General features: G+C 37.2%; 1 protein-coding gene and 1 long non-coding RNA gene across 7 annotated transcripts in view; one reads left to right on the forward strand and one right to left on the reverse strand.

The window, feature by feature from the left end:
• The window catches only part of LOC140691170 (protein MFI-like), a 36,381-nt gene extending 17,957 nt beyond the window's left edge, over positions 1 to 18,424 (forward strand). For 5 of the 6 annotated variants that reach the window (XM_072954039.1, XM_072954041.1, XM_072954040.1 and 2 more), the window contains 6 exons: positions 2,618 to 2,671; positions 2,802 to 3,002; positions 4,438 to 4,568; positions 11,257 to 11,427; positions 15,817 to 15,872; positions 17,989 to 18,424. In XM_072954039.1, coding sequence (XP_072810140.1) covers positions 2,618 to 2,671; positions 2,802 to 3,002; positions 4,438 to 4,568; positions 11,257 to 11,427; positions 15,817 to 15,872; positions 17,989 to 18,140 — 765 coding nt within the window. In that variant the 3' untranslated portion in view covers positions 18,141 to 18,424. The remainder of the gene's footprint in view (positions 1 to 2,617; positions 2,672 to 2,801; positions 3,003 to 4,437; positions 4,569 to 11,256; positions 11,428 to 15,816; positions 15,873 to 17,988) is intronic. The other variant, XM_072954045.1, reaches the window with a different exon arrangement.
• On the reverse strand, positions 12,437 to 27,883 carry LOC140691171 (uncharacterized). The gene is made up of 3 exons (XR_012066693.1): positions 27,596 to 27,883; positions 16,435 to 16,656; positions 12,437 to 12,561 (listed from the first exon to the last, which is right to left on the reverse strand). It is a non-coding gene; the product is annotated as an uncharacterized lncRNA (long non-coding RNA).
• Positions 27,884 to 27,957: the final 74 nt, after the last annotated feature.

The following is a 27,957-nucleotide window of genomic DNA, read 5'->3' on the forward strand; positions in this document are numbered from 1 at the left end:
TTTTTTTTTTTTTTTTTTTTTTGCTCACCTTAGATTTATTTTGCTTTCTTTTCCTGGTTTCTTACAGTGAAAACTTAGATTCCTGGTTTCAGATCTTTCTTGTTCTCTAATACACATATTCAATGCTGTAAATGTTCCTCTAAGCGTTGTTTTTGCTCCATCTCACAAATTTGAAGTTGTATATTTATTGTAACTTCAAAACATTTTTAAATTTCTCTTGAGATTTCTTATTTGACCCATTTGTTATTTAGAGGTGTGTTGTTTATTTTCCAGGTTTTGGGAATTTCTAGCTATCTTTCTGTTACTGATTTCTAATTTAAGTTCATTGGGGTCTAGAGCATACTTTATATGAGTTCTATTCTTTTACATTTGTTAAGGTGTTTTTTATGGCCCATAATGTGTTCTGTCTTGGTAAGTGTTCCATGTGAACTTGAGAAGTATATATATTCTGCTGTTGTTGGAAGAAGTGGTCTATAAATGTTAATTAGATCCAGTTGATTGATGACATTGTTCAGTTTAATTATGCCCTTATTAATTTTTTGTCTGCTGACTATGTTAATTACTGGTTGATAGAGGGGTGTTGAATTCTCCAGCCATAATAGTGAATTCCTCTACATCTCCTTGTAGTTCTACCAGTTTTTTCCTAACATATTCTGATGCTTTATTGTTAGGTGCATAAACATTAGGTATTTTCCTATTTTCTTAGAGAATTGACCACTTTATCATCATGCAATGCCCCTCTACATCTCTGATAATTTTCCTTGCTCTGAATTTGGCTTTGACTGAAATTAACACAGCTTCTCATCTTTCATTTGATTAGTTTTAGTATGCTTTCTCTTTCTCCATCCCCTTTCTTTTAACCTATCTGTGTCTTTATATTTAAAGTGGGTTTTTTGTAGACAACATATGGTTCGGTCTAAATTTTTTATCCACTCTGACAATCTCTGCCTTTTAATTGGTATATTTAGTGCATTGACATTTAAAGCAGATTACTCACATAGTTTGATATCTACTATATTTGTTACTGTTTTCTATTTGTTGCACTTGTTCTTTGTTTCTTTTTTTGCTGCATTCTCCAGGCTTTAACTAAGCATTTTATATGATTAAATTTTCCCTCCTCTCTTAGCATATTAATTATACTTCTTTTATTTTTTGGTTGCCCTAGAGTTTTGAGTGAACATTTACAACTAATCTCAGTCCACCTTAAATAACATTATTCCAATAAATACAGTCTCTCATAAACTTAGGAGACAAAGTCATGCTAGAAGGAAGGGACTTGCCTCAAACACACAGCCTACCCCCCACCCCCAATTGAATCTACAGGTGGTAGCAGGATAAAGGTTTAAGCTGAGGTCTTCCAAAGAGTGTAACTGAATCTCCCACATTATTTCATGGTTGAGGAGATAGAGACCTGCCAAAACCTATCAATAAACAGGGAAAAATTGAAAGTGGACAGACCAGACAGAGATTACTAAATCTGCCATCCAGACTTGACACAGCTCAATCTCTAATCGGATTTATATGATCAGCCCCTTAACTGTGTTCAGAACACTTACATTAACCTACAGTTGGGCAAAGTCATCTACCACAAAGCCTATTTTATAATAAAGTGTTGAATATTTCATGTAATGTGTTGAATACTGTACCAAAAGTGAAAAACAAAATGGTTATATGGGTACAGAATGGTTTTAAGTGTATTGGTTGTTTACCCTTGTGATGGTGTGGCACACTGCATCACAGGACAGAGTGAATATCATACAGCATATTGTTAGCCTGGGAAAAGATCAAAATTCAGAATTAGTCATATGGTTTCTGCTAAATTCAGTATCACTTTTGCATATCATGAAGTCAAAAATTAAGTCAGGGATCATATGTGTGTATGTATAATTTTTAGTCAGGAGAAAATTGTGCAAAACTAATTGTCTTTCAGGCTGGGCAATTTAGGATAACATCTATTTTCTCATTAAATTAATATATTGAGGGCCATATTGAAGACCAAGAATTTTTTTCTCTACTTTCTACTTGGTGTGGGGGCACTAAAATTTAGAAGACCAATTATACACAATTCTTATAAAATTTAAACATGGATTTTTGATTTAATAAAAACTAGTTAAGAAAGATCAGCTGGTGTTAAATTCATTGAACAGTTACATTTTTTTCTCTGAATTTACCTGGAGGATAATATTTAACATGAAAAATCATACATTTAAGGACTTTTTAAGAACTTATTTTTATGAATAAAAAAGTCATTTCATTTTTAAACTTTTACATTACATAGAAAGGAAACATAGTTTGGTATCACTTTCCCAGTTATCATATAAACTGTCTTACTTATTAAGTGTCTATAAGAAAATAAATCCTAAGATACTTTGTTATTTAAATTTAACTATTTGAGGGGGGTGGGTTTGGCTCAGTGGTAGAGCGCATGCTTAGCATGGGTGAGGTCCTAGATTCAATCCCCAGTACCTCCATTACAAAGCGTTTTAAAATTAACTATTTCAGTTTTACCCACTTCAGCTATTCCATAAATAATATTCAGCAACTGTTGTAACATAATAGAGTGAGATGTTGTACACTGATAAATGCAGAATGTTGAAGAGTAATTTTGTTTTTATAGGCAGAACTTCTAGATGCTGCTGCTGGCATCAATGTACGATTCAGATTAGGTGGTGTAAGTATGGATAAAATTTTATGTAGCAATCTAAAGCACATTTATTTGAAATTTAAAAGATGCAATTTTTAAAAACATTAACCATTTTTGCAATTAAGTTACCGTGGTCTTTGGACTTTTCCACCTACAGGTTAAATTTCCACCTGAAATATATTACAAAATTTTCACTCACAGACATATCGAAGATTTGTGTGCTAACAGCCCTAGAGATTACACAAAACTGCCCGCAAAATATGCATCTCATAATAAAAGTGATCGTCTTCAGGAAGAGGGTTATAGTGGCTGCTATCGTCGTGTGGAGAATAATGGCTGGAGGCCTGTTTCTGAAAGAGTAAGAAAATATAAATAGTAATGGGTTTGAATATTAGATGCTTAGAAACCTATGTTTTTGAAAATTAATTTTTAGATTACTTTAAAATAGTACATCCTACTAATTTAACTGCTAAAATTTCTTAAGTTAGCTACTCTGGGGTTACTGATACACTCTGAGTACAGCATATATCTTTTTTTAACATTTGCTTTACTTTTAATAATCAGCTTTGAATCTAGGCCATCTTTAGATACTCTCTGGCACTCAGCAATTTCCCTTCTTTATAACAAAGCAAGTCTGAAGATGTTGCTGACTCTGTATTAATCCTTGGACAAGAGGTAGGGGTTCTTGAGAATAATATGACATTTTCTCTTACAGAGCTGGTAACAGCAGATATGGGTGGGAAATGATTTGGATTTTCATGGTGTTGGAAAATTTAACCTGCACTCATATGAACTGAACAGAGTGATTTTAAATATACACAGTTCCTAATGTGTATATGTGATTTGGGGGCTTTTTCTATAGATACTCTTGTGTAATCTCCTGTTTGAGGAAATAATTTTTATCTAAGGATATTTGCAAGCTTACATTTTAAAAGTTAACACCATCTGGTTCTATAGCTCTAGATGTCTGTTTATATCACCTTAAGTATCTTCATTCAAATCCTCAATCTCTGGTATACAGATTGTAGAATGTATTGACTATACTAAGTATGAAAAGTGAGAATGACCAAAGTATGAATTCATTCATTCATTCAACAAACTTTATTGCCTACCAGCCAGGTGTCAGGCTTTGTACTAGTTGCTTGAGAAACACTGGTAAAAAGAATAGTCCTTCTCCTCAAGTAGTTTGCCTTTTAATTAAGGAGACAGTCAAGTAAACAGGGTATTTCAGTACAGCGCAGTAAATATGTGCTTTAATTCGGGCAAACTCAGAGTGTTGTAGCGGGTAGAAAACTCTCCTTTTTATTTAATGTGTATGTGGTGGGGGGAGGAGGAATGAATTAGAAATAGGAAAATAGGCAACCAGTTCATATCAAGTGTCATACAGGGGGAACCAGAGTCTTGGGACATAATGGTGAGACTTAACGTATTTTTGGAGGATGTCTATATTCCTTGAGGCTTAGAGTCTTTAAAAGTCAACAGCACCTAATGATCAAGTCTGCTCTTAGGAGAAACAGATGCTCTTAGAATATGCCTATTCATTTATTCTTTCAATAAGTACTTCTTAAATAGTATCTCAATATACTAATACTTTGTCAGGTTTTCTATGGCAGGTGCTTCCGAAGGCTCAATATTCATTCACTTAATTAGAAATGTCTTGAAAGAGTCTATCCTCTCCTCTGTTTCTATCTTGGCATATTCCTATTGAACACCCAGAAATTCTTGCCTATAGTCAGATAACCTCACAATCAGTAATTCAATATTTTGTGTATTCATTTTTCATTTTTCAATAGTTTTGGACATCTACTGAAAATGTAATGGTAGAAGACAAAAGAGAAAGTGAATTCCATTTCTCTAAACTGAAGAGGAGGCAAGATATGGAAAAGAAAAGAAAAATTAGAAAAATAGAATGGATGAAGCAAATGTAAGTTGATGAAATACTTAGACTTACTAAAGAAGTATACAGTATTTTAAGTTTTTTAATTGCTATAACTATTAAAATAAATACATGTTATTTTAAACATAAGATGAAAAAATTACATGTATATTTTTAAAAATATATAGAAAGCAAATATTTAATAAATGCCTACTAGACATTGTTAATCTCTGGGATATAAATGATAGAAGACAGGTTCTCTTTGAACTTGAGGATATCGCTATATTGGAACATCAGATATTGTAAATAAGCATTTACTCTTATATATGAAGCAACTCTAATTTCACCCTCTAGACCCACTCTAGACACTTCCAAACCTTTCTTTCTCCCCTAAAGAAACTGACTTGTATGGATTACTTTAAAAGTCACTCTGGACCTATGTAATAAATATTAAAAGCAAGCCCCAAAAGAATCAAATTGTTTCCAAGTTAACTTGACTATATACAAGAACAAAGCACCAAAATATTTAATAATACAAAAAACTCCAGTACTCAAAATCATATAAAATTCACAATTTCTACCCTATAGTAATCAATTAACAAGCATGCAAAGAAGCAGGAAAATGGATCCCTGAGAAGAAAAAATAGTATCAACAGACTTGCCAAAAATATCTTTTAAAAATGAAAATGAAAGAAAGCTTTTCATACAGACAAAACTAAGTTCTATCATCATGAACAGAACAGCAGTATAAGAAATGTTAAAGGAAGAAAAGTGACTCTAGGTAGAAATCTAGATCCATACAAGGAATGAAGAGCACCAAAAATGGTAACTGTAAGTAAATGTAAAGAACTTTTCTAGAAATATTTATTAAATGATTATGTGAACAAAGAACTACAGAAAAAATGTAAAATCATAATTTATTATAATTTGTGCTCTTACTAAACAATATAAATCAAGAGGTATGCTCCTGCTTCTATAAAATTCACTAGGTCTAATGGGTCACTATGAATTTAAAGTCTGACAATGCAGAAACTTCATGAGTGCAGGAAAATACCTTGTCACGGTCATATCTCTTGCCACCCAGGATTGTATAACCCTACTTTTATTGAATTTTTATTATGTGCGAGTCATTGTCCTAAATGCTTTATAGGGATTTGTACTTCTAAACCTCTCAAGAATGCTATGAGGTAGTAGTGGGTTTTTTGAAGTATAGTTGATTATATTAGTTTCAAGTGTGCAACATAATGATACAATATTTGAAAAGATTATACTCCACTTAATGTTATTACAAAACAATGGCTATATTTCCCTGTGCTGTAAGATATATCCTTGTTGCTTATCTATTTTATCCACAGTACTTTGTATCTCTTAATCCCCTAACTCAGTTTTTCACTTCCTTCTCCCCTCTTCCCACTGGTAACCACTGGTTTGTACTCTATATCTATGAGTCTGTTTCTGTTTTGTTATATGTACTCATTTGTTTAATTTTTTAGAATCCACATGTAAGTGATAACAGAGCATTTATGTTTTTCTGCCTAACTTCTTTCACTAAACATATTACTCTCTAGGTCCATTCATGTTTTGTGAAGTACAGAATTTCATTCTTTTTTATGGCTGAGTAATATTCCTTTCTGTTTATATACCACATATTCTTTTTTTTTTTATATCACATATTCTTTATCCATTCATCTGTTGATGGACACTTAGGTTGCTTCCATATCTTGGCTATTGCAAATAATCCTGCTATGAACATTGGGGTGCATGTATCTTTTCAAATTAGTGCTTTCATTTTCTTTGGATATAAACCCAGTAGTGGAATTCGTGGATCATATAGTAGTTCTATTTTTAGTTTTTTGAGGAATTTTTGTATTGTTTTCCACAGTGGCTGCACCAATTTACATTTCTACAGAGGTTCCGTTTTCTCCACTCCTCATCAACATTTGGTTTTTATACATTTTCTGGTAATAGCCATTCTGAAAGGTGTGAGGTAAAATCTCATTGCAGTTTTGAGTTGCATATTTCTAATGATGAACAATGCTGAGCAGCTTTTCATGTTCCTGTTAGCCACCTGTATGTCTTCTTTGGAAAAATGTCTATTCAGGTCTTCTGTTCATTTTTTAAATTGGATTGTTTTCTTTCTTTTCTTGATATTCAGTTTGTGAGCTGTTTATATATTTTGGATTATTATTTTTGCTTTTATTTCTTTGCCTTAGGAGACAGATCCAAAAAAATATTTCTATGATTTATGTAAAATTGTGTAAAATCAAAAAGAATAAAATACCTAGAAAATAAACTTAACCAAGGAGGTGAAAACTATAAAACACTGATGAAGAAATTTGAAAATGATACAAAGAAATGGAAAGATATAATGTGTTCTTGGATTAGAGGACTTAATATTGTTAAAATGACCATATTACCCAAAGCAATCTGCAGATTTAGTGAAATCCCTATCAAAATGCCCATGACATTTTTCACAGAAGTAGAGCAAATACTTCTAATTTATATGAAACCACAAAAGACCCTGAACTGCCAAAGCAGTTCAAAGTTCAGCAATGCAATCTTGAGAAAGAAGAGAGCTGGAGGAATCACCCTCAGACTTCAAACTATACTACAAAGCTACAGTAATCAAAACAGTATGGTACTGACTGAAGAAAAGACACACAGATCAATGGAACAGAATAGAGAGCCCAGGAATAAACTCACACACCTACTGTCAATCTATGACAAAGGAGGCAAGAATGTACAATAGAGAAAAGACAGTCTCTTCAATAAGTGGTGCTGGGAAAACTGGACAGCTACATGTAAAAGAATGAAATTAGAACATTTCCTCACACCATATACAAAAATAAACTCAAAGTGGATTAAAGACCTAAATGTAAGACCTGAAACCATAAAACTCCTAGAAAATAACATAGGCAGAGGATGTAGTATTATGATTACCATTATAAGGATGAAGACGTTGAGGCCCAGAAAGGTTAGGTTATTTGGCAAAGATTATACAGCAAGTAAATCACAGAAGCAAGATTCAAAGCCAGGTAGTTTGGTACCAGTCCTAGCTCTACACCATCTCTAAGGCACATCCTAATAAATGATTGTCAGATTAATAAATGAGGGAATTCTCCCAAACATACAAAGAAGAACTCATACCAGTCCTTCTTAAACTCTTCCAGAAGATTGAAAAGGAGGGAATACTCCCAAACTCATTCTATGAAGCTACCATCACCCTGATACCAAAACCAGGCAAAGACACCACCAAAAAAGAGAATTACAGACCAATATCACTGATGAACATGGATGCAATAATCCTTACCAAAACATTAGCAAATAGAGTCCAACAGCACATAAAAAAGATTATACAACATGGCCAAGTGGGGTTCATCCCAGGGACACAAGGCTGGTTCAACATACGCAAATCAATCAATGTAATACATCACATCAACAAAAGAAAGGACAAAAAAACACATGATCATCTCAATAGATGCAGAAAAAGCATCTGATAAAATTCAACACCCATTTATGATAAAAATTCTCACCAAAGTGGGTATAGAGGGAACATATCTCAACATAATAAAAGCTATATATGACAAACCTACAGCCAGCATAGTACTCAACAGTGAAAAACTCAAAAGCTTCCCACTAAAATCTGAGACAAGACAAGGCTGCCCACTATCACCACTCCTATTCAACAGAGTCTTGGAAGTCCTAGCCACAGCAATCAGGCAAGAGAGAGAAATAAAAGGGATCCAAACTGGAAAAAAAGAGGTAAAAGTGTCACTATATGCTGACGACATGTTACTATATATAGAAAACCCTAAAAGGTCCACATAAAAACTACTAGAGCTGATCAAAGAATTCAGTAAGGTAGCAGGTTACAAGATTAATGTTCAAAAATCAGTTGCATTTCTTTACACTAACAATGAATCAACAGAAAAAGAAAGTAAAGAAACAATCCCCTTTAAAATAGCACCCAAAGTAATAAAATGCCTAGGAATAAATCTAACCAAGGAGGTGAAAGACTTGTACATGGAAAACTATAAACAATTGATGAAGGAAATTAAAGAAGGTTTAAAAAAATGGAAAGATATCCCATGCTCCTGGATTGGAAGAATCAGTTTTTAAAATGGTCACACTGCCCAAGGCAATCTACAGGTTTAATGCAATTCCTATCCAATTACCCAGGATATATTTCACAGAACTAGAACAAATCACAGTAAAATTTATATGGAACCACAAAAGACCTAGAATTGCCAAAGCATTACTGAAGAAGAAGAAAGAGGCTGGAGGAATAACCCTCCCAGGCTTCAGACAATACTACAGAGCTACAGTCATCAAGACAGCGTGGTATTGGTACAAAAACAGACATATGGATCAATGGAACAGAATACAGAGCCCAGAAATGAACCCACAAACTTTTGGTCAACTAATCTTGGACAAAGGAGGCAAGAATATACAATGGAATAAAGACAGCCTCTTCAGCAAATGGCATTGGGAAAACTGGACAGCAGCATGTAAAGCAATGAAGCTAGAACACTCCCTTACACCATACACAAAAATAAACTCAAAATGGATCAAAGACTTAAACATAAGACAAGATACAATAAACCTCCTAGAAGAAAATATAGGCAAAACATTATCTCACATACATCTCAAAAATGTTCTCCTAGGGCAGTCTACCCAAGCAATAGAAATAAAAGCAAGAATACACAAATGGGACCTATTAAACTTACAAGCTTCTGCACAGCAAAGAAAACCATAAGTAAAACAAAACGACAATCTATGGAATGGAAGAAAATTTTTGCAAATGATGAAACCGACAAAGGCCTGGATCTCCAGAATATATAGGCAACTCATACAATTTAATAAGAAAAAAAAAAAGCAACCCAATCCAAAAATGGGCAGAGGACCTAAACAAGCAATTCTCCACGGAAGAAATACAAATGATCAATAGGGACATGAAAAAATGCTCAATATCACTAATTATCCAAGAAATGCAAATCAAAACTACAATGAGGCATCACCTCACACCAGTCAGAATGGCCATCATTCAAAAGTCCACAAATGACAAATGCTGGAGAGGCTGTGGAGAAAAGGGTACCCTCCTACACTGCTGGTGGGAATGCAGTTTGGTGCAGCCACTGTGGAAAACAGTATGGAGATTCCTCAAAAAGACTAGGAATAGACTTACCATATGACCCAGGAATCCCGCTCCTGGGCATATATCCAGAAGGAACCCTACTTCAAAAAGACACCTGCACCCCAATGTTCCTAGCAGCAGTATTTACAATAGCCAAGACATGGAAACAGCCTAAATGTCCATTGAGAGCTGACCAGATAAAGAAGAAGTGGTATATTTATACAGTGGAATACTATTCAGCCATAAAAATGACAACATAACGCCATTTGCAGCAACATGAATGTCCCTGGAGAATGTCATTCTAAGTGAAGTAAGCCAGAAAGAGAAAGAAAAATACTATATGAGATCACTTATATGTGGAATCTAAAAAGAAAAAAAAAAGAACATAAATACAAAACAGAAACAGACTCAAAGACATAGAATACAAATTTGTGGTTGCCAAGGGGGCGAGGGGTGGGAAGGGACAGACTGGGAGTTCAAAATTTGTAGATACTGACAGGCATATGTAGAACAGATAAACAAGATTATACTGTATAGCACAGGGAAATATATACCAGGTCTTGTGGCAGCTCACCGCAAAAAAAAAAAAAAAAGTGACAATGAATATATGTATGTTCATGTATAACTGAAAAGTTGTGCTCTACACTGGAATTTGACACAACATTGTAAAATGACTATAACTCAATAAAAAATGTTTAAAAAAAGAAAAAAATAAATGAATACAACTTCAGAATAGGTTAACCTTTGAAAAGGAATACCAATGTAGGTCTTAAAATGGAAAACAAAACAAAAAAAGCACTATACTTTAATATTCTTGGTAAGGACTGCTAACTTCTCTTTACTTGCTGAGCTCATGTTCGGTGGATACATTCATTTGTTTGCTCAGACTAATGTAAGACGGAGCAGTGCTGCAGAAGGAGTCTGGACTTGGAGTCAGATTTGAATACTGGCTCTGATACATGCATATTTACTATTTACATGATCCTAAACAATTTTGTAACTTCTCCAAGTCTCAGTTTCCTCATCCATAAAATGGGAATAAAAATAGGTGCGACCAAGAAGTTGTCTTTTTAAAGAGAATTAAAGGTAATGTATAAAATATAGCTGGCACACACAAAAAAGATGTTAATATCACTCTTCCTTTTACCTCTTCCTCTTTCGTTCCTTCTTCCCCACCCCTTCTCCTGTCCTACGAGGCATTGGCCACGTGCCTTTGTAAAAAGTTCCTCTTCCAGGGTATATTTCCTCACCTATGAAACAAGTGGGCTAGTTACTTGGCCTCCAAGATCCTTTGCCTCCGTAATTCTATGATTCAGTGATTTAATACTTAGCTTTTCCTTGTAACACAACAGTGTAACTTACTGAGCGGTTGATTTTGAAATGAGGCTTCTCTGATGAGTGTGGTTGATTAAGTTGCTTTGTTTTTCCCAGAAGATCCCATCACGAAGAAACTGGTTTGGATGAATTTGAATTAAATAGGGTGAAAACTTGGTTTGCTATGTAAATAGTTTCACATCAACAATATATGTTAACTGCATCTACTAGTAGCCGCCTGTTCACCTGTTTCCGAGGATTACGTCCCCTCTCCTTTCCTCTGTGTAGGTACTATGCAGGAAACCTCGAGGCCAAGTCAACAAACCATGACACTCTGGGTTTAATTCACACAGCAACCAAAGGGCTAATAAAAGCTATCGAAACTGGTGGAATAGATTCTGTGATGGAATGGGAAGTGGATGAAGTGCTGAACTGGACCAACACACTCAACTTTGATGAGTAATTTCACGTTGCTATTCTTGGGCAGCAAGGGCAGGCGTCAGATATTTTTGTCTCTAATATTTCCCACTTCCATGTTGAATCTTGGGGCCACATAGTTTAAAAAAAAAAAAGAACAAAAAAACCTTGAGTCTATTATCTGTCTAGAAAGATGAGGGGGAAATGGTAAAAAAAAAAAAAAAGGAATGTTCTAAAAGTAGAAAAAGGAAACCTAGACTTAGGCGTTCTTTACTCTCAGACTTTATTCTTATGCCTTAGTCTAGGTCTGCTTTACTTCTTACACTGGGAAACCTGAAAACACGAAGTTAATAATACAAATTATTTTCTCAATGTATATTCCCTAATTGTCCTGTGTGGGACATTAAAAAGTTATAATTTTTCATTGACATGATTTGACCCTTGAAAAACATTTTTAGTATTTTTTGTGTGATAAGAAATTTTAAAATATTTAATACAGCCATCAGGGAAATGCAAATCAAAACCACAATAAGATCCTAGTTCATACCCACGAAGATAGCTATAATTAAAAAGACAGACAGATACAATAACGAATGTAAGTATTGCATGGATGAAGTGGCAGAAAAAATCATGTTTTACTTTTAATCTTTATTTTCGATCCTTGTTAAGATGGCATAAATAAAGAAACACAAGAAAAAGGAAGGAATTCGGAACAGGAAGGTTAGAAATGTGAAACAGGGAAAATTAGGTTGACTGTGACTGAACAATAGACCAGGAAAAAGAGATCAGAGAAAGCAGAGAAGAGGACAGTAAGAAAAGCAGAGAGAAAAGAAGAAAAAGGGAAAGAATGACTAAGAAAACAGGAAAAAGAGAATAGAAAAAAGAAGATGATGGGAAGGATGTATTAGAAAATTAAAAGGGAAAGATAAGAAAGGATAAAGAACTAATTATCCATCTTAGATGCTCTAAAATATTTTGTAATAAATAAATAGTAAAGAGATTGTATTATTCAATCACCCCACTATCTTGTCCAGTCCACAGTAGTGGGATTCCTCAGAGACAGCACGTTTGTGGTGTCTAGGGCACTGAATAAGTAAGATGGTCACAGTGATGCAGGAAATGACATCCAAGGACAGGAGCTGTCATGCTGTACTTCCTCCTTTCCTAAGAAGATTCCTAGAGAAAGGAGAGAGAGGCAGGGGCTGTCCATTCTGAATGAACAGGATAGAGAGTTCTCTCAGGTGAGGCTCTGAAATCCTGTTCTGCCTTTCCCTTCTGTGGTTGGATAATTCAAGCAAAGGGCCAGCAAGCTGCAGGGAAAGATTACAAATTAATCCACACCCAGTATTCTATATTCTATCACGAGTGGAATACGGAAGAGTGAAACAGTTGAGCTCAAAGGGAGGACATAAATAGGCTTCTCGGTCTACAAACGACTTTCCCCACCATCATCCCCTAAAACCTGTCTCCGCTAGGTGACAGCGACTTCTAATGGCTTCCCTTTGTGGAAAAAAGGGATAAAAACAGAATAAACCAGCAAGACGTGAAGTGGTTTTTGGTATCTCACATCCTGTATGGAGTGGGATAAATACATCTAGCTTTGATACGGTGAGACTAATTCAAAATCTCCCTTTTTGAAAACGTAGACACCTCACGTTTCCAAATTATGTACAACCTCTGTCAGTTCATAGTCTGACTTGGGCAAGATCACAGTTTGGCACCGACCTGGGATTCTTGGCGAGTTTTTCTGTTGAGCCCTGGACAACAAAAATTTCAAATGGAATCCAGCATGATTATTTGGGGATATTGCAGTAGTGTTACTGACCACAAGATAACTGATGATCTCAGGCAAAACCAACATTTGCAGGGACCTTCCCCTAGCTGAGAGTAGACATTAGGTATAAGCACCTTCTTCCCAGTGAATTTATGGTCTCCCCAGTCTCCTTTCCTCTTAGATCTTGGCAGTCGTCTAGGTATATATAACTGGCTTGATGATACCTTATTTGATGAGAATTTCGAAGTCCGACTTCTTTTCCTTCAGAAGAATTGGTAGCCACTAATTCCTTGAAGAGTATCCTTCAAAATCTATAGATGGTTTTTGACAGACCATTAGAATGACATAAATGTGCTGAACACTGATACTGGGTGATACCAACCAGATTCTTCCCAAAGGCTTTGGTGCTAACCCCTTGTTATGACAGACGGACGCTCTCCTGGGAAGAAGCCGGGTGAATCTTCAGATCAACATCATCAACTGAATACAACATTATTATAATTTTAAAGAGTGGATAGTGTCAACTTCACTCTTGGACTCAAGGACCCGATGGGTATTGTGGCAAATTCTGTGGTGTGCAGAGATGCGTTGCTGCCGGTGCGTAGGATGGAAAGCAATGTCTGCATTACTGCTAGAGTCACCCGCACAGTGCCACGTAGTGGCTCCTCTGCCTGCCGCCGGCATTCTTCCTGCTGGATTTTCAGGGGCGTGTTCTCTTATCAAGATGGGTGTTCCTCTTCCAGGATCGTCATATTTTTCAAATTGCTAGTTAATTTTGACATACCCTATTAAATGGTCCACAGCTGGGATATCTTACATAATTTTCTATTAACCCTGTTGGTTGGTGAGAGTGCTCAGTGGGCAGTATCAGTATCTGAAGCTGCTCTTTGATGTCTAAGACAGGGAATTGTGCGGCCTCTGTGGCTCAGGACTCTTCCTGGGCTTTTAAAATGTTACATTTGTATTCCTGAGAGATTCATGGTAGATTTCACATGCACTTTGCTATTATCTGAGAAAATTCCAAAAATTTGTTAGAAAGACAGATCTATGATACAAACAACATGGTAATGCTGTAATCCGATTGTCGCTTCTATTTGTAAAGCTTAGATTTCTCATTGGTTACTGCTGGCATGTTCCTTATGAAAAGTTCTTTTTAAGCAATCGAGTAAATTCATACCTTGACCTCAGGTAAAGCCGAGTCAGTGATCAGTCTTAAATATTGCATGTGTTTGTGCCCTAGACTGTCAGGGCTTAGCGCACACTTGATCAAAGTCCTTTATCTTGGTTCCTTGAAAGTGGAATGAAAACCTTTCAGTACGTAAATCCAAGGAAGCAGGGCGATTCTCTTCATAGTGTTCCTGAACAACCACTGAAAGCACAGAGTCCGCCTAAATTTAAGGTCAAGCCAGACTGAACTGTCAGCTAAGAGACCCTGGAAGGGGTTTACGCCGCTTGCTGTGCTCCTGCATCTCGCCATCAGCAGCGCCCCAGCAGCATCCCTCTTAAGGCCACAGAATAAAGCTCTCGGGGCAACCGAAGGTAGCAGTGTAAGCAGCAGCCGACTTCAGACGCAGTACTTTATGACAATTAACTACTGTTGCATAATACATACCTTCCTATACCAGAAACGTTCACGAACAACACCAAGTTAACAAAAGTAAAGAATAATTCAAGTGAAAATCACAGCGTTTCCCAAAGCACATGACAGTTCTAATCCTCTTCCTGCTTTCTCGGCCAGGTTCCTTTTAGCACCTGCTGTGATCAATTCCTTACCTGATTTCTTGGGTGCAGCTGGAAGAAAGGAGGCTTGCAAAAGGGGGATACAGAGTGTAAAATCAGCTGAATAAGCCACAGGAAACCTGCCCCTTGGAGCTCTCCCTCATCTTTGTAGCTCATCATACTTGCCCTTCCCTGTCTACCTTTTCTCAGGATACACTTGTCTCCCTGTTTCAGTCTGTTTAGGGAACCGAGGTGGCAGCTGCGTGTACCCGGCTTGAACGTGATCTCTTATGTTTACTGGACACAGCAAAGACAGCGCCGTTGCTCTAATAAGATCATAAACTATTTAAATTTCCACTGACAAATAAATTAATTGATTAAATAAATTTCCACTGATATGTCAGAGACAGTAGGTCTGGCAATCCAGAACCAAGAAGAAAGTTATGTTGTAGTTTCGCCAACTTTTTCCTTCTCAGATTTTTCCAATCATAGTTTAATTTAGTGTATTTGTGGGACAGGGCGAGCTGTGAGTCTCTCTACTCTGCCATGTTGGCACCTCCCCTCTGTATGTTTAATTTAGAAGTTGACTAACTTCTTAGTTGTCACTTAGTTGAGGACGTGGTCCTGCAGGAGTAGAACAGAATAAAATGAGGAGAGGTGGGCTGGAGGGAGGCCAAAAGGCACCAGTACGGTAGATGGTGGGCGCCATTTTTATAGCTCCTCCAACTCCTTGTGCTGGGGGTCGCCTGAGGTGCATGACAGCAACTTGGAGGTGGGAAAGTCAAGAAATTAAACATTTGGACTAGTGAATTTGTCACCATTAATCTAAGATTTCATAGAGAAAGTGGAATTTTAGAAGTAGTCTAAGTATGTACTAATGAATCAATTTATCACTTACTAATAAATCAATTTAATGAATGCTTATATAATGTGCTTAGGTACATTGCCAACTGGAAGGAAATTGCTACAAGCAACTCTTCAGCTAACTTCAAAAGTAGGTGACTTTTAGCAATAATGGGAAATTCTTATAAAGAAAAACAATACATCGCACACATGCACACATCTCTAAGCACCTAACAAGCACTTCACTTCTCACAGTACACAGACATAAATAAATTTACGTATAAAACTGTAATCTGGGGATAAAAGGAAATGTTCTATTTTATTTAGAGTTGGCTAAAATGATGTTTTAAAAAAATGAATCCTCTTTTTAAGTTGCATATCTCATGGTTTTGGTAATAATTTTAATGAGCAGACTTCACTTGGCAAAATAAATGTTTCAGAACGTTGGAGATATTTTGTAGGTTCTGTGCCACTGCGGTCCCCCAGGCGCTCACACTACCAAGAAGCTGAAAGTGACAGCATAGTGCGCAGCCAAAGCCTAGTTACGGTTTCGTATACTCTGAGTCCATGATGTCCCACTGTCATCTGTCACTAGCTGAGAGAGAGAGGTGACCGCTGCAGAGTGCTGATGCAGACTGCCTGATTTTGACCTTTTGGCTCTTCTGTTAACTAACTGTATGATCTTGCGCAAGCTTCGGGCTCAGTCTCCTCACCTGCAAAGTGAGAATGACAATCGTATGTGGCTCCTAGACGGCTGTGAGGTAGTAAGAGACAACTGCAGGTGAAGAGCTCAGAGTAGTGCCCGGCGCGTGGTATGTGCTCTGGAAACGTTCGCTGTCATTAGCTTTACCCGTCCACTTATTTCCAGCTCGATGCCACCACCACAGTCCAGGTTGCCACCCTCCCTCTGCAGGCTTCTGGGACAGCCTCCAAACCTGTACAACAGATAGTGATTGAAGCAAAACACTTTTAACAAACTCTTCTTTGGCAATCACTTACGTGGAAGTGCTGTCTTTAAAGTACTTTCATAAAATTGACTCATTCGATCTTCAGAACAAGCCAACGAGACAGGTTCTATTAACTGTATTTTACAGACATGCAAACAGTCGCCAAGTTTCTTGCTCAAGGTCACAGTCAGTTCCCGGGAGGGCCGGGATTTGAACTGAGACTGGACGGCTCGAAAGCCCATGCTCTCACTGATGACGACCTCTGCTGCCCCTCACAGTTCTCCGCTGCACTTAGAATAAAATCCTGAGTTTATCATGGCGCTCTGGCTCTGGTCTAGCTTTCCACCCTTATCGTGTCCCACTCTCCCCCTCACTCACAGCCACCCAGCATCACCGGCCTCTTGCCTGGTCCTCAGACACATGCTGTGGTTTCCAAGTCGGGAGTTTAATGGAGTTGATGGCCTTCTGGAGAACAGGTTTAGGCAACTGTCTTCATTTGAGGGTAGGAAGTTGTCTGTTTTGTTTGCTATGGAATCCCCAATGGGTAGCACATAGTAGGGTCTCAACGACAGATGGAAGAATATAAAGGAATGACAAGTACAAAAATGGAAGCAGAGCATATAAATGACTGAGCTAAAAGATTATTGTGAAGAGAAGGAGATAGCGTGGTAATTGGAAGGAACGTGAGAACAAGTGAAAATTATTTTAAGTAGTGGCGATCTGCATCATAACTGAAGGCAGCGGGAGGTGACACACTGAAGATGCTGGCATTGGAAGGAGGAGAGGCTGTGTGCACACCTTCAAAGAAGCACGAGGAAATCAAATCCAGAATTTGGAAACTAGCTCTAGGGTCAGAAAAGGCTTCTCTTCATTTGTGAACACAGACTATTCGCTGGTAGTTAATTGTGGAGTGCTAACCAGATGCCAGAGTAAATGCTAAGCTCTTCACATGCACCATCACACTTAGTGCTCACAAAATATGCGGAGGATGTGCTATTACTATCCTTATTTTATGGATGAGGACACTGAGACAGAGGCCAAGGAGCTTGCCTCAAATTACAGAGCTACGGGTAGTAGATTAAACCTCAAGCCCAGATCCTACAGAGCCTTCTGCAAAGATGGACAATGACATACGGTAGTGAAGAGTAGGGTGATCTCAGAAATTTGGGACATTTATGGCTTCTGTTCAATGGGATATAAAAGATAAGCCCTAAGAGTGGTGAAAGGAACGTGGGACAGACTAGCTGGCACGCAGGGCCGTGTAGATTAAGGCTATTATCACATCCGCCGTCTTGCTAAATCTTTGTCATTCCTCTCTAGGTTTCAGGTTTAAGGAAGCAAAAGGGAAAATATATGACTATGAAGATAAATTGGAAGAGGAAATGGGAGCTTCAGAAGATACTTCATTTGAAAATATTTACGAAGGACCGGGTTTTACTAGACTAACGCCTGATTCCACTTATGGAATATAATTATAAAGCACTTTCTCTTCTCTGCTGAGCTATAACCCTTCAAGGCCCCATTCCATCAGTTACTGTCAAGAATCGTCTATTCTGACTGGAACGATTGTGTATTCTCGGCATAGAATCTAGCCCAACTAAGTGTGGAGGATTAAACAGAAGAAGAACATCGGGATGAATGCAGGAGTCATGGAAAATGCAGAGATTACTCCTGGCATTTTGAAAACCTGTAGCATTCTCACAATCATACTGAAATAAAGATATTATACTTAGGTGCAAAAAAAAAAAAACCCTCAGTCGGATTGTTTTCCTTCTTTATTTGAAGCATTCTTTATTTATGCATTTCTGTCAGGCAGAGCTCTTTTTTAATTAAAAAAGGGGAAAAGGCAGGGTAGCAAGTTCTTTTTATTAGAAAGTAAAGCCTTACTAGAAGGCCCAGTGCCAGTCAGCTTGAACATCCTTGAACAAAACCGGGTCACGGAGCACCCTTTGCCAAAGAAGCTAGAAAAGCAAAAATCTGTCTCAGCTTCCACGGTGGGAAGAACAGAAAACCGGAGATGATTGTTGGGTCAAGGAACAGAGTCCGCCACACCCTCCAAGTCTGAATTACTGTGCATCCCCACAAGTACCGCCTGCTGCTAACCATCGTCACACTTATCACACTGCACCTTTTAAAATCCACTACAATCAGAGGCTTATGCCTCCCAGCATGAAAAACATCAGTCAGAAGATCTAACGTGTATTTAAGAAAAAAAATCAGATTTATTCATATAATTTACATGCACATTCACCCATTGTGAGTATTCAGTTGAGTCTGGACAAGTATATAGTTATGTGATTTTCACCACAATTGAGGTACCGTGCATCTACACCACCCCCCAAATTGTACATCTTTGCAGTCAGTCCACCCACCCCACCCCGTGCCCCTGGAAAGGATGGATCTTTCAATCACTACACTTCTGCCTTTTCTAGAATGGCACATAAATGGAATGGTATACGGTCTTTTCCGGTCCTGTTTGTTTAACATAATGCTCCTGAAATTCATCCCTGTTGTGTATTTCAGCAGTTCATCCCTGTTTTAACGACTAGTGTCCATCACACGGCAATATCACCATTCCTTTATCCTTCGCCAGACGGATAGGCATTTGGCTGTTTCCCGTTTGGGGTCATTATGAATAAAGCTGCTATGAACAGTTATATATAAGTTTTTATGGGGATATGCATTTTCATTTGGGAAATACCTGGGAGTGAAACTGCTGGGGTGAACAGTAACTATACGTTTAACTATTTTAATTTTTATTTTTTCAGTTGAAGTATAGTTAATGTACAACGTTTCAGGTATACTGCAAAGTGATTCAGTTATACTCTTTTTATATTATATATTGTATAACACATATCTTTTATATATATTCTTCTTCAGATTCTTTTCCATTATAGGTTATTACAAGCTACTGAATATAGTTCCCTGTGCCAAACAGTAGGTCCTTATTGTTTATTTTACATAGAGTAGTGTGGATCTGTTAATCCCAAATTTCTAATTTATCCCTTTTCCTCCTTTTCCCTTTGGTAACTGAAAGTTTGTGTCTGTTTCTGTTTTGTAAGTATGTTCACGTGGATCATTTTTTTTTAGATTCCACATATAAGTGATATCATATGAAATTTGTCTTTCTCTGTCTGACTTATCTCACTTAGTATGATAATCTCTAGGTCCATCCTTGTTGCTGCAAATGGCACTATTTCATTTTTATGGCTGAGTAGTATTCCATTGTAGGTAGGTAGATAGATAGATATAGATATAGATATAGATATAGATACAGATATATAGATATATATGTATCACATCTTCTTTATCCATTTATCTGTCAAGGAGCATTTAGGTTGCCTTCATGTCTTGGCTATTATAACTAGTGCTGCTAAGTACATTGGGGTGCACATACCTTTTCGAATTAGTTTTTGTCATTTTTTTGGATATATGCCCAGGAGTGGGATTGCTGGATCACACGGTAATTTTATTTTCAGTTGTTTAGGGAACCTCCATACTGTTCTCCATAGTGGCCACACCAATTTCCATTCCCACCAACAAGTGTAGGAAGGTTCCCTTTTCTTTACATTCTCTCCAGCATTTATTATTTGTAGACGTTTTGATGGCAGCCATTCTGATTGATGTGAGGTGATACCTCATTGTAGTTTTGATTCGCATTTCTCTAATAATTAATGATGATCAGTATCTTCCCATGTGTCTATTGGCCATCTGTGTGTCTTCTTTGGAGAGATGTCTATTTAGGTGTTCTGCCCATTTTTTAAATTGGATTGTTTGGGTTTTTTTTTATATTGAGCAGTATAAGCTGTTTATATAATTTGGAAGTTAATTCCTTGTTGGTCGCATCATTTGCAAATATTTTCTCCCATTCCGTAGGTTGTCTTTTCATTTTCATTATGGTTTCTTTTGCTGTGCAAAAGCTTTTAAATTTAATTAAGTCTACCTTGTTTATTTTTGCTTTTCTCTCCATTACTCTAGGAGACTGATCCAAAAGAATATTGCTGTGATTTATGTCAAGGAGTGTTCAGCTTATGTTTTTTTCCTCTAGGAGTTTTAAAGTATCTGGTCTTACATTTAGGTCTTTAATCCATTTGAGTTTATTTTTTTACATATTGTTAGAGAATGTTCTAATTTCAGTCTTTTACACGAAGTTGTCCACTTTTCCCAGCACCACTTATTGAAAAGATTGTCTTTTCTCCATTGTATACCCTTGCCTCCACTGTCATAGATTAAGTGACCATAAGTGCAAGGGTTTATTTCTGGGCTCTCTAGTCTGTTCCATTGATCTATGTGTCTGTTTTTTGTGCTGGTACTGTACTGTTTTGATTACTGTAGCTTTGCAGTACAGTCTGAAGTCAAGGAGCATGATACCTCCAGCTCTGTTCTTCTTTTTCAAGACTGTGTTGGCTACTCGAGGTCTTTTGTGTTTCCATACAAATTTAAAAAATTTTTGTTCCAGTTCTGTGAAAAATGCCATTGGTGATTTCATAGGGGTTACACTGATTTATAGATTGCTTTGGGTAGTACGATCATTTTAACAAATGTTTAACTGTTTTATAAGAATCTGTTTTTCTAAGTGGCTGGGCCATTTGCATTTCCGCCAGCAGTGCATTTTAGCAGTTGCACTTGGTTTTTGTCACTTGCTGTTGTCAAATGTTTTAATTTTAGCTATTCAAGGGGATGTATAGTGAATAGCATTTCACTGTGATTTTAGTTTGTATTTTCTAAGTGACTTATGATATTTAAGATCTTTAATATGCTTATCTGCCATTTCAGTATCTTCTTTGGTGGAGTGTCTATTCAAATCTTTTGCCAATTCTAAATTGTTTATTTCATTATTGTGTTAAAAGATGTTTTTAATATGTTCAAAGAAACCCCTTTATCAGGATTTCTACTGATGAAGGGATTTTTACTGCTTTGCCAATCTGTGGGTGATGTTTTCATTTTCTTTTATGGTGTCTTTTGAGGAGAAGAAATACTTAATTTTAATAGAGTCCAAGCTACCATTTCTTTTCTTCTATGGTTCATGCTTTTAGTGTCTTATCTAGGAAATCTCTACTCAAACCAAGGTCACAAAGGAGCTCTTATTCAAATTTTATAACTTTATCTCTCACGTTTAGGTTTATCATCCATTTCAAGTTAATTACTGTATATAGTGGGAAGGAAGGTTTGAGATGAGTTTTCTTGGATGTGGATATGCACAATTTTGTTTTGAAAGACCATCCTTTCCCTATTAAATTGCCTTTGTTGAAAATCAGTCATACATCAGTCTATTTCTGGGTTCCTCATCCTGCTCCACTGATCTGTGTGTCTTATCCTTATGGTAATGTGCCTTGTGTTTGTTACTGCGGCTTTGGTGTAAGTTGTCCAATCTTGTTTTCCCTTTTCAAATTGTTTTGGCTTATTCTAGTTCCTTTGCATTTCCACATAGATTTTTACAGTCAGATTGTCAAATACTAAAAGGAAAGGAAAAAAAGAAAAAAGAAAAAAGCCGGTTGGGATTTTTATTGGATTGCATCGATTCTATTTAACAATTCTGGGGAGAACTGATTATCTTCATACTGAGTCCCCCAGTCATGAACATGGTACATCTCCGTGTACTTAGGACTCTGGTTTCTCAGTCATGGTTGTAAATTTAAGCTTACAAGTATTTCACATGTTTTATTGGAAGTATATCCAACTATTTCATATTTTCTGATGATATTGCTTCTTAATTTCAATTTCAAACTGTTCATTGCTAGGGATAAAAAACAGGATAAATTCCTGATCTAAGTGGCTTTAGAAATTTCTTTAGAATTTTCCACAGAGATGATCATGTCATCTGCAAATGAAAATAACTACTCCTTTTCAAACGGTATGCCTTTTCTTTCTTTCTCTTTGCCACGTCGCATGGCCAGAAACTCCAGTACAATGTTGAATAGAACTCGGAAGAGTGGCATCCCAGCTTTGTTTCTGATCTTAGTCTTTCGCCATTAAGTATGGTGTGAATAAGTTTTTCACAGACATCCTTTATCAGATTGAGGATGTTCCCTTTATTCTTAGTTTGATAAGTTTTTATCATGAGTGTTGAATTTTCTCACATGCTTTTTCTGCACCCATTGACATGATCATATGGTTTTTCATTGTTAGTTTATGAATACTGATTGATTTTCAAATATTAAGCCAACGTGGGATTCCTGAAATAATGCCATTTGGTCATGACGTATTATCTCCTTTTTATACTGGTGGAATTGATTTGCTAATATTTGTAAGGGCTTTTGCATGTATTCATCAAGGATACTGGTCTTCAGTTTTCTTTTCTTATAATTCTCATATTTCTGGTTTAACGGTAATAGTGGCCTCATAAAATGGGCTCTTTTAATATTAGGAAGAGTTTGTGCAGCAATGGTGTGTCTTACTTAGAAGCAGAAGTATTGCTCCTCTGGATTATTTTCCGTGACTTTTGGCCTTTTTATGCCATGAATATGCTTGAGATGCCAATGACACTCACTTGGCCATGGTGCTTTACACTGCAGTAATTGAACACAACATGAGGGCCAAGGTGGCTGAGTATGAAGACTCTGAACCCACCTCCTCCCATGGAAACACCAAAACTAAAACTACCTACAGAGCAACTATCTATGAGAATGAGCCGAAGACTATCAGAAAAGATTTTCCACTAATGAAGGAGCCACAAGACAGGTAGGAAGGGGGGACACGGTACAGTCAGGAACCACACCCCTGAGTTGGCAACCCATAAGTGGGCAGAGTATCACTATCACTGACGTCCTCCCCAAGAGTGAGGATTCCACGTCCCACATCAGGCACCCCAGCCTGGGAATCCTGCACGGAGAAAACAAGCCCCCAGCGCACTGGCTTGGAAGGCCAGCAGGGCTTACACTGGAGAAGGCCTGAGGGCTACTGGAAACAGGCTCCACTCTCAAAGGGCACATGCAACTTCTCACATGCTCTGAGTCCCAGTGTGGAGCCAGTAGTTTGAAAGGAGCCTGAGTCAGACCTACTTGCTGATCTTGGAGAACCTCCCATAAAGGCAAGAAAAAACTAGGACTCCCCCAGGGGGAATGGAGATACAGGCATCAGCCAGTGGGGGAGCTTATTCAAGCACAGCAACACCAGTGCCATTTTGGAGTCCTCTCTCTCGCCTATTAGTGCTGGGGACCTTGCGCCATCCACCAGAAGGCTGGCACTAGCCTCGAGACCCCAGACGTGCAGACAGCCTTGTGGGGACTTGGCGCCACTCAATGGTGGGCGAGCACCAGCCCCAAATGTCCCTGAGCTACACAGCCAGCCACGTGGGAAGCCTAACCCACTTTCAACACCAAAATCACCACATAAGACACAGCCTTGCGGCCAACTGTGTTGGGACCAGCCACACCGAATGCACCCACGGTAGCCAGCCATGCCACAACAGAGAGGAACAGGCAGCCCACACAGGGGGTGTCCTACAACATATAGGTCTGGTGACCAGAGAGGAGTGTGATGCTGGGCCCCATAGGATATTTCCTAAACAAGGCCACTGTGCCAAGATTGGGAAACATAACCAACCTACCTAGTACAGAGAAATAAATACAGAGAATTGGGCAAAATAATGAGACAGAAATTTATGTTCCAAACAATGGAAAAAGATAAAATATCAGAAAAAGAACTAAACAAAGTAGAGATAAGGAATCTACCAGATAAAGAGTTCAAGGTATAGATCATAAAGGTGCTCACTGAACTCGGGAGAAGAATGGAGAACACTGTGAGAATTTAAACAGAAAATATAAGGCGGAACCAAAAAAAGCTGATGAATACAATAACTGAAATTTTAAAATGTACTAGAAGGAATCAACAGTAGATTACATGATACAGAAAAATGAATAATCAATCTGGAAGACAGGGGAGTGGAAATTCCCAAACTAAAAGAGAAATGGGAAAAGAATTTTAAAAAATGAGGATAGTCTAAAAGATCTCTAAGAGAACACAAAGCATACTAACATTTGTATTACAGCGGTCCTAGAAAGAGAAGATAGAAAGAAAGGGACAGAGAACTCATCTAAGACTAGCTGAAAACTTCCCTAACCAGGGGAAAGAAACAGACATCCAAGTCCAAGAAGCAGAGAGAGTCACAAACAAGATGACCCAAAGAGGTCCGCATGAAGACACATTATAATTAAAATGGCAAAAATGAAAGGTAAAAGAGAATCTTAAAGCAGCCAGGCAAAAACAACATACAAGGGAACCCACATAAGGCTACCAGCTGAATTTTCAACAACTTTGTAGGCCAGAAGGGAGTGTCATGATATATTCAAAGTGATGAAAGGCCAAAACAACCAAGAATACTCTACCTGGCAAGGATATCATTCAGATCTGAAGGAGAGATAAACATTTTACAGAGAAGCAAAAGCTAACATAGTTCAGCACCACTAAACTGGCTTTACAAGAACTGTCATAGGGACTTCTCTAAGCAGAAAAGAAAAGGCCAACTATAAATAGGAAAATTATGAAAGGAAAAAAATCTTACTGATAAAGGCAAACATACAGTAAAGGTAGTAGATCAACCACTCATAAAACTAGTATAAGGGTTAAAAGATAAAAGTAGCAAACAATCTACATCCACAATAAGTAAAGGAATATGCAAAACAAAAAAGATGTAAAATATGTCTAAACCATTAAATGCAGGGATGGGAGAGTAAACATGTAGACAGGCTAGAATGCATTTGAATTTAAAATTATCAACTAAAATAATCATATATCATATACTGTGTTTTATATGAGCTTCACAGTAACTACAAACCAGAAACTAATAATAGACACACACAAAAGACAAAGGAATCCTAGCATAAAACTAAAGATAGCCATCAAATCACAGCAAAAGAGAGCAGAAGAAAACAATTAATAAAATGATAATAAATACATGCCTATCACTAATTACTTTAAATGTAATTGGACAAAACTCTCCATCAGAAGACACAGAGTCGCTGAATGGATACAAAAACAAGACCCAGGTATGTGATGCCCACAAGAGATTCACTTCAGCTCTAAAGACACACACAGACTGAAAGTGAGAGGATGGAAAAAGGTAATCCGGGCAAATGGAAATCAAAAGAAAGCCAATATAGCAAAGAAGATAAAACAATTGCCAAATATACATGCACCCAACACAGGAACACTTAAATACATAAAGCAAATATTAACAGACATAAAGAGAGAAACTGACAGTAAAACAATAATAGGAGGAGACTCTACCACCCCATTTACATCAATGGGTGGATCATCCGACAGAAAATAATAAGGAAAGACTAGCCTTAAATGATACATTAGACCAAATAGACTTAATAGATATATACAGCGCATTCTATCCCAAAGTAGCTGAATACACATTCTTTTCAAGTGCATATGGAGCATTCTCCAGGAAAGATCACACACTAGGCAACAAAACAAGTCTTGGTAAACTTAGAAGATTAAAAGCATATCAAGCATCTTTTCTGACAATATGAAATGACAGTATAAATCAACAAGAAAAGAAAAAACTGGAAAAAACCCACAAACATGGGGGAGCTAAAAAATGCTATTAAACAACCAATAGGTCATTAAATAAATCAAAGAGGAAATTTTAAAACACCTGGAGACAAAAGAAAATGGAAACAAAACGATCCAAAATCTATGGCACACAGCAAAAGCAGACCTAAGAGGGAGTTTACAGCAATACAGTTCTACCTCAGGAAGCAAGAAAAACCTCAAAGAAGCTAAACTTACATCTAAAAGAACTAGAAAAAGAAGAACAAACAAAACCCAAAGTTAGTAGAAGGAAAGAAATCATAGTCAGAGCAGAAATAAATGAAATAGAGACCAAAAAAAGCAAGCAAGCAAGCAAGCAAGCAAGCAAGAAAAAAAGATTGATTAATGAAATTAATGGATGATTCCCTGAAAAGATAAACAAAATTGATGTCTTTAGCCAGACTCATCAAGAAAAAGAAGGCCCCAATATACAAAATCAGAAATGAAAGAGAAATTACAACAGACACCACATAAATACAAGGGATCACAAGAGAGTACTATGAATAATTATACGCCAATAGTATAGACAACCTAGAAGAATAGAAAAATTCCAAGCAACGTACAATCTCCCAAGACTGAATCAGGAAGAAATAGAAAATATAAGCAGACCATACACCAGTAATGAAATTGAATCAATAATTTAAAAAAACCCTCCCAACAACCAAAAGTCCAGGATCAATGGCTTCACAGGTGCGCAGAATTCAACACCTGTTCTTAAACTATTCCAAAAAACTGAAGGGAAAGGAATGCTTCTACACCCATTCTATGAGAAGAGCATCACCCTGATACCAAAACCAAAGACACCACAAAAAAGGAAAATTACAGGCCAGCATCACTGATGAACACAGATGCAAAACCCCTCAACAAAATATTAGCAAACTGAATTCAGCCATACATTGAACGTATCATGTACTATGATCAAGTGGGATTTACTCAAGGGATGCAAAGTAATGCAAGACCCACAAATCAATCAACAAAATACATAAATAAATAAATAAACCTAATTACCTACCCCTCAAATAAAATTGTTTTAAAAATTAAAAACAAAAACAAAACAAAACAACTAATCACATTTTTCACAGAACCAGAACAAACCATTCTAATAACTGTATGGAAACACAAACGACCAGGAACAGCCAAAGCAATCTTGAGAAAGAAGAACAAAGCTGGGGGTATAGTGCTTGCTGATTTCAAATGATACTACAAAGCTACAGTAATCAAAACAGCATGGTACTGGCATAAAATCAGACATACAGGTCAATGGAACAGAATAGAGAGCACAGAAACATCATGATCAACATCATTGTTCAAACTGTACTCATCCTGAGTGTTAAATAAAGGCAAGTACTTTATTCCCACTAGTTAAGAGAAAGCACTGAGGAAGTACCTTTTTCAATCTGTGACTTGCTTTGGGAGATCTGTCAATACGGTTTATCAAGTCTTTGTCAGGTAAATCCTTCCAAGGCCTAAAAAAATGAGTTTCCAAACGTGAAACAGAGTCACAAAACTTACTGGGGTGATAAAGTTAGTACTGTGAGAAAAAGCCTCCGGCTTATCTACAGAAAACCTTGGGCTTAATACTTACCAAGTGCATGTATGGTCTCCCATCTCCTTAAGTTGTGTCTCTTTTGTTTTTCCTAGAACAGCTTCCAGACACTGCACACTGCAAACACTTCACAACTGTTGCATCAAACTGAAGAGCCTATGCGTCTCTCCCTCTTCAACTACACACAGCTACATCACTACCAA

This window comes from Vicugna pacos, chromosome 33, assembly GCF_048564905.1.
Source record: "Vicugna pacos chromosome 33, VicPac4, whole genome shotgun sequence".
NCBI classification, from domain to species: Eukaryota; Metazoa; Chordata; class Mammalia; order Artiodactyla; family Camelidae; genus Vicugna; species Vicugna pacos.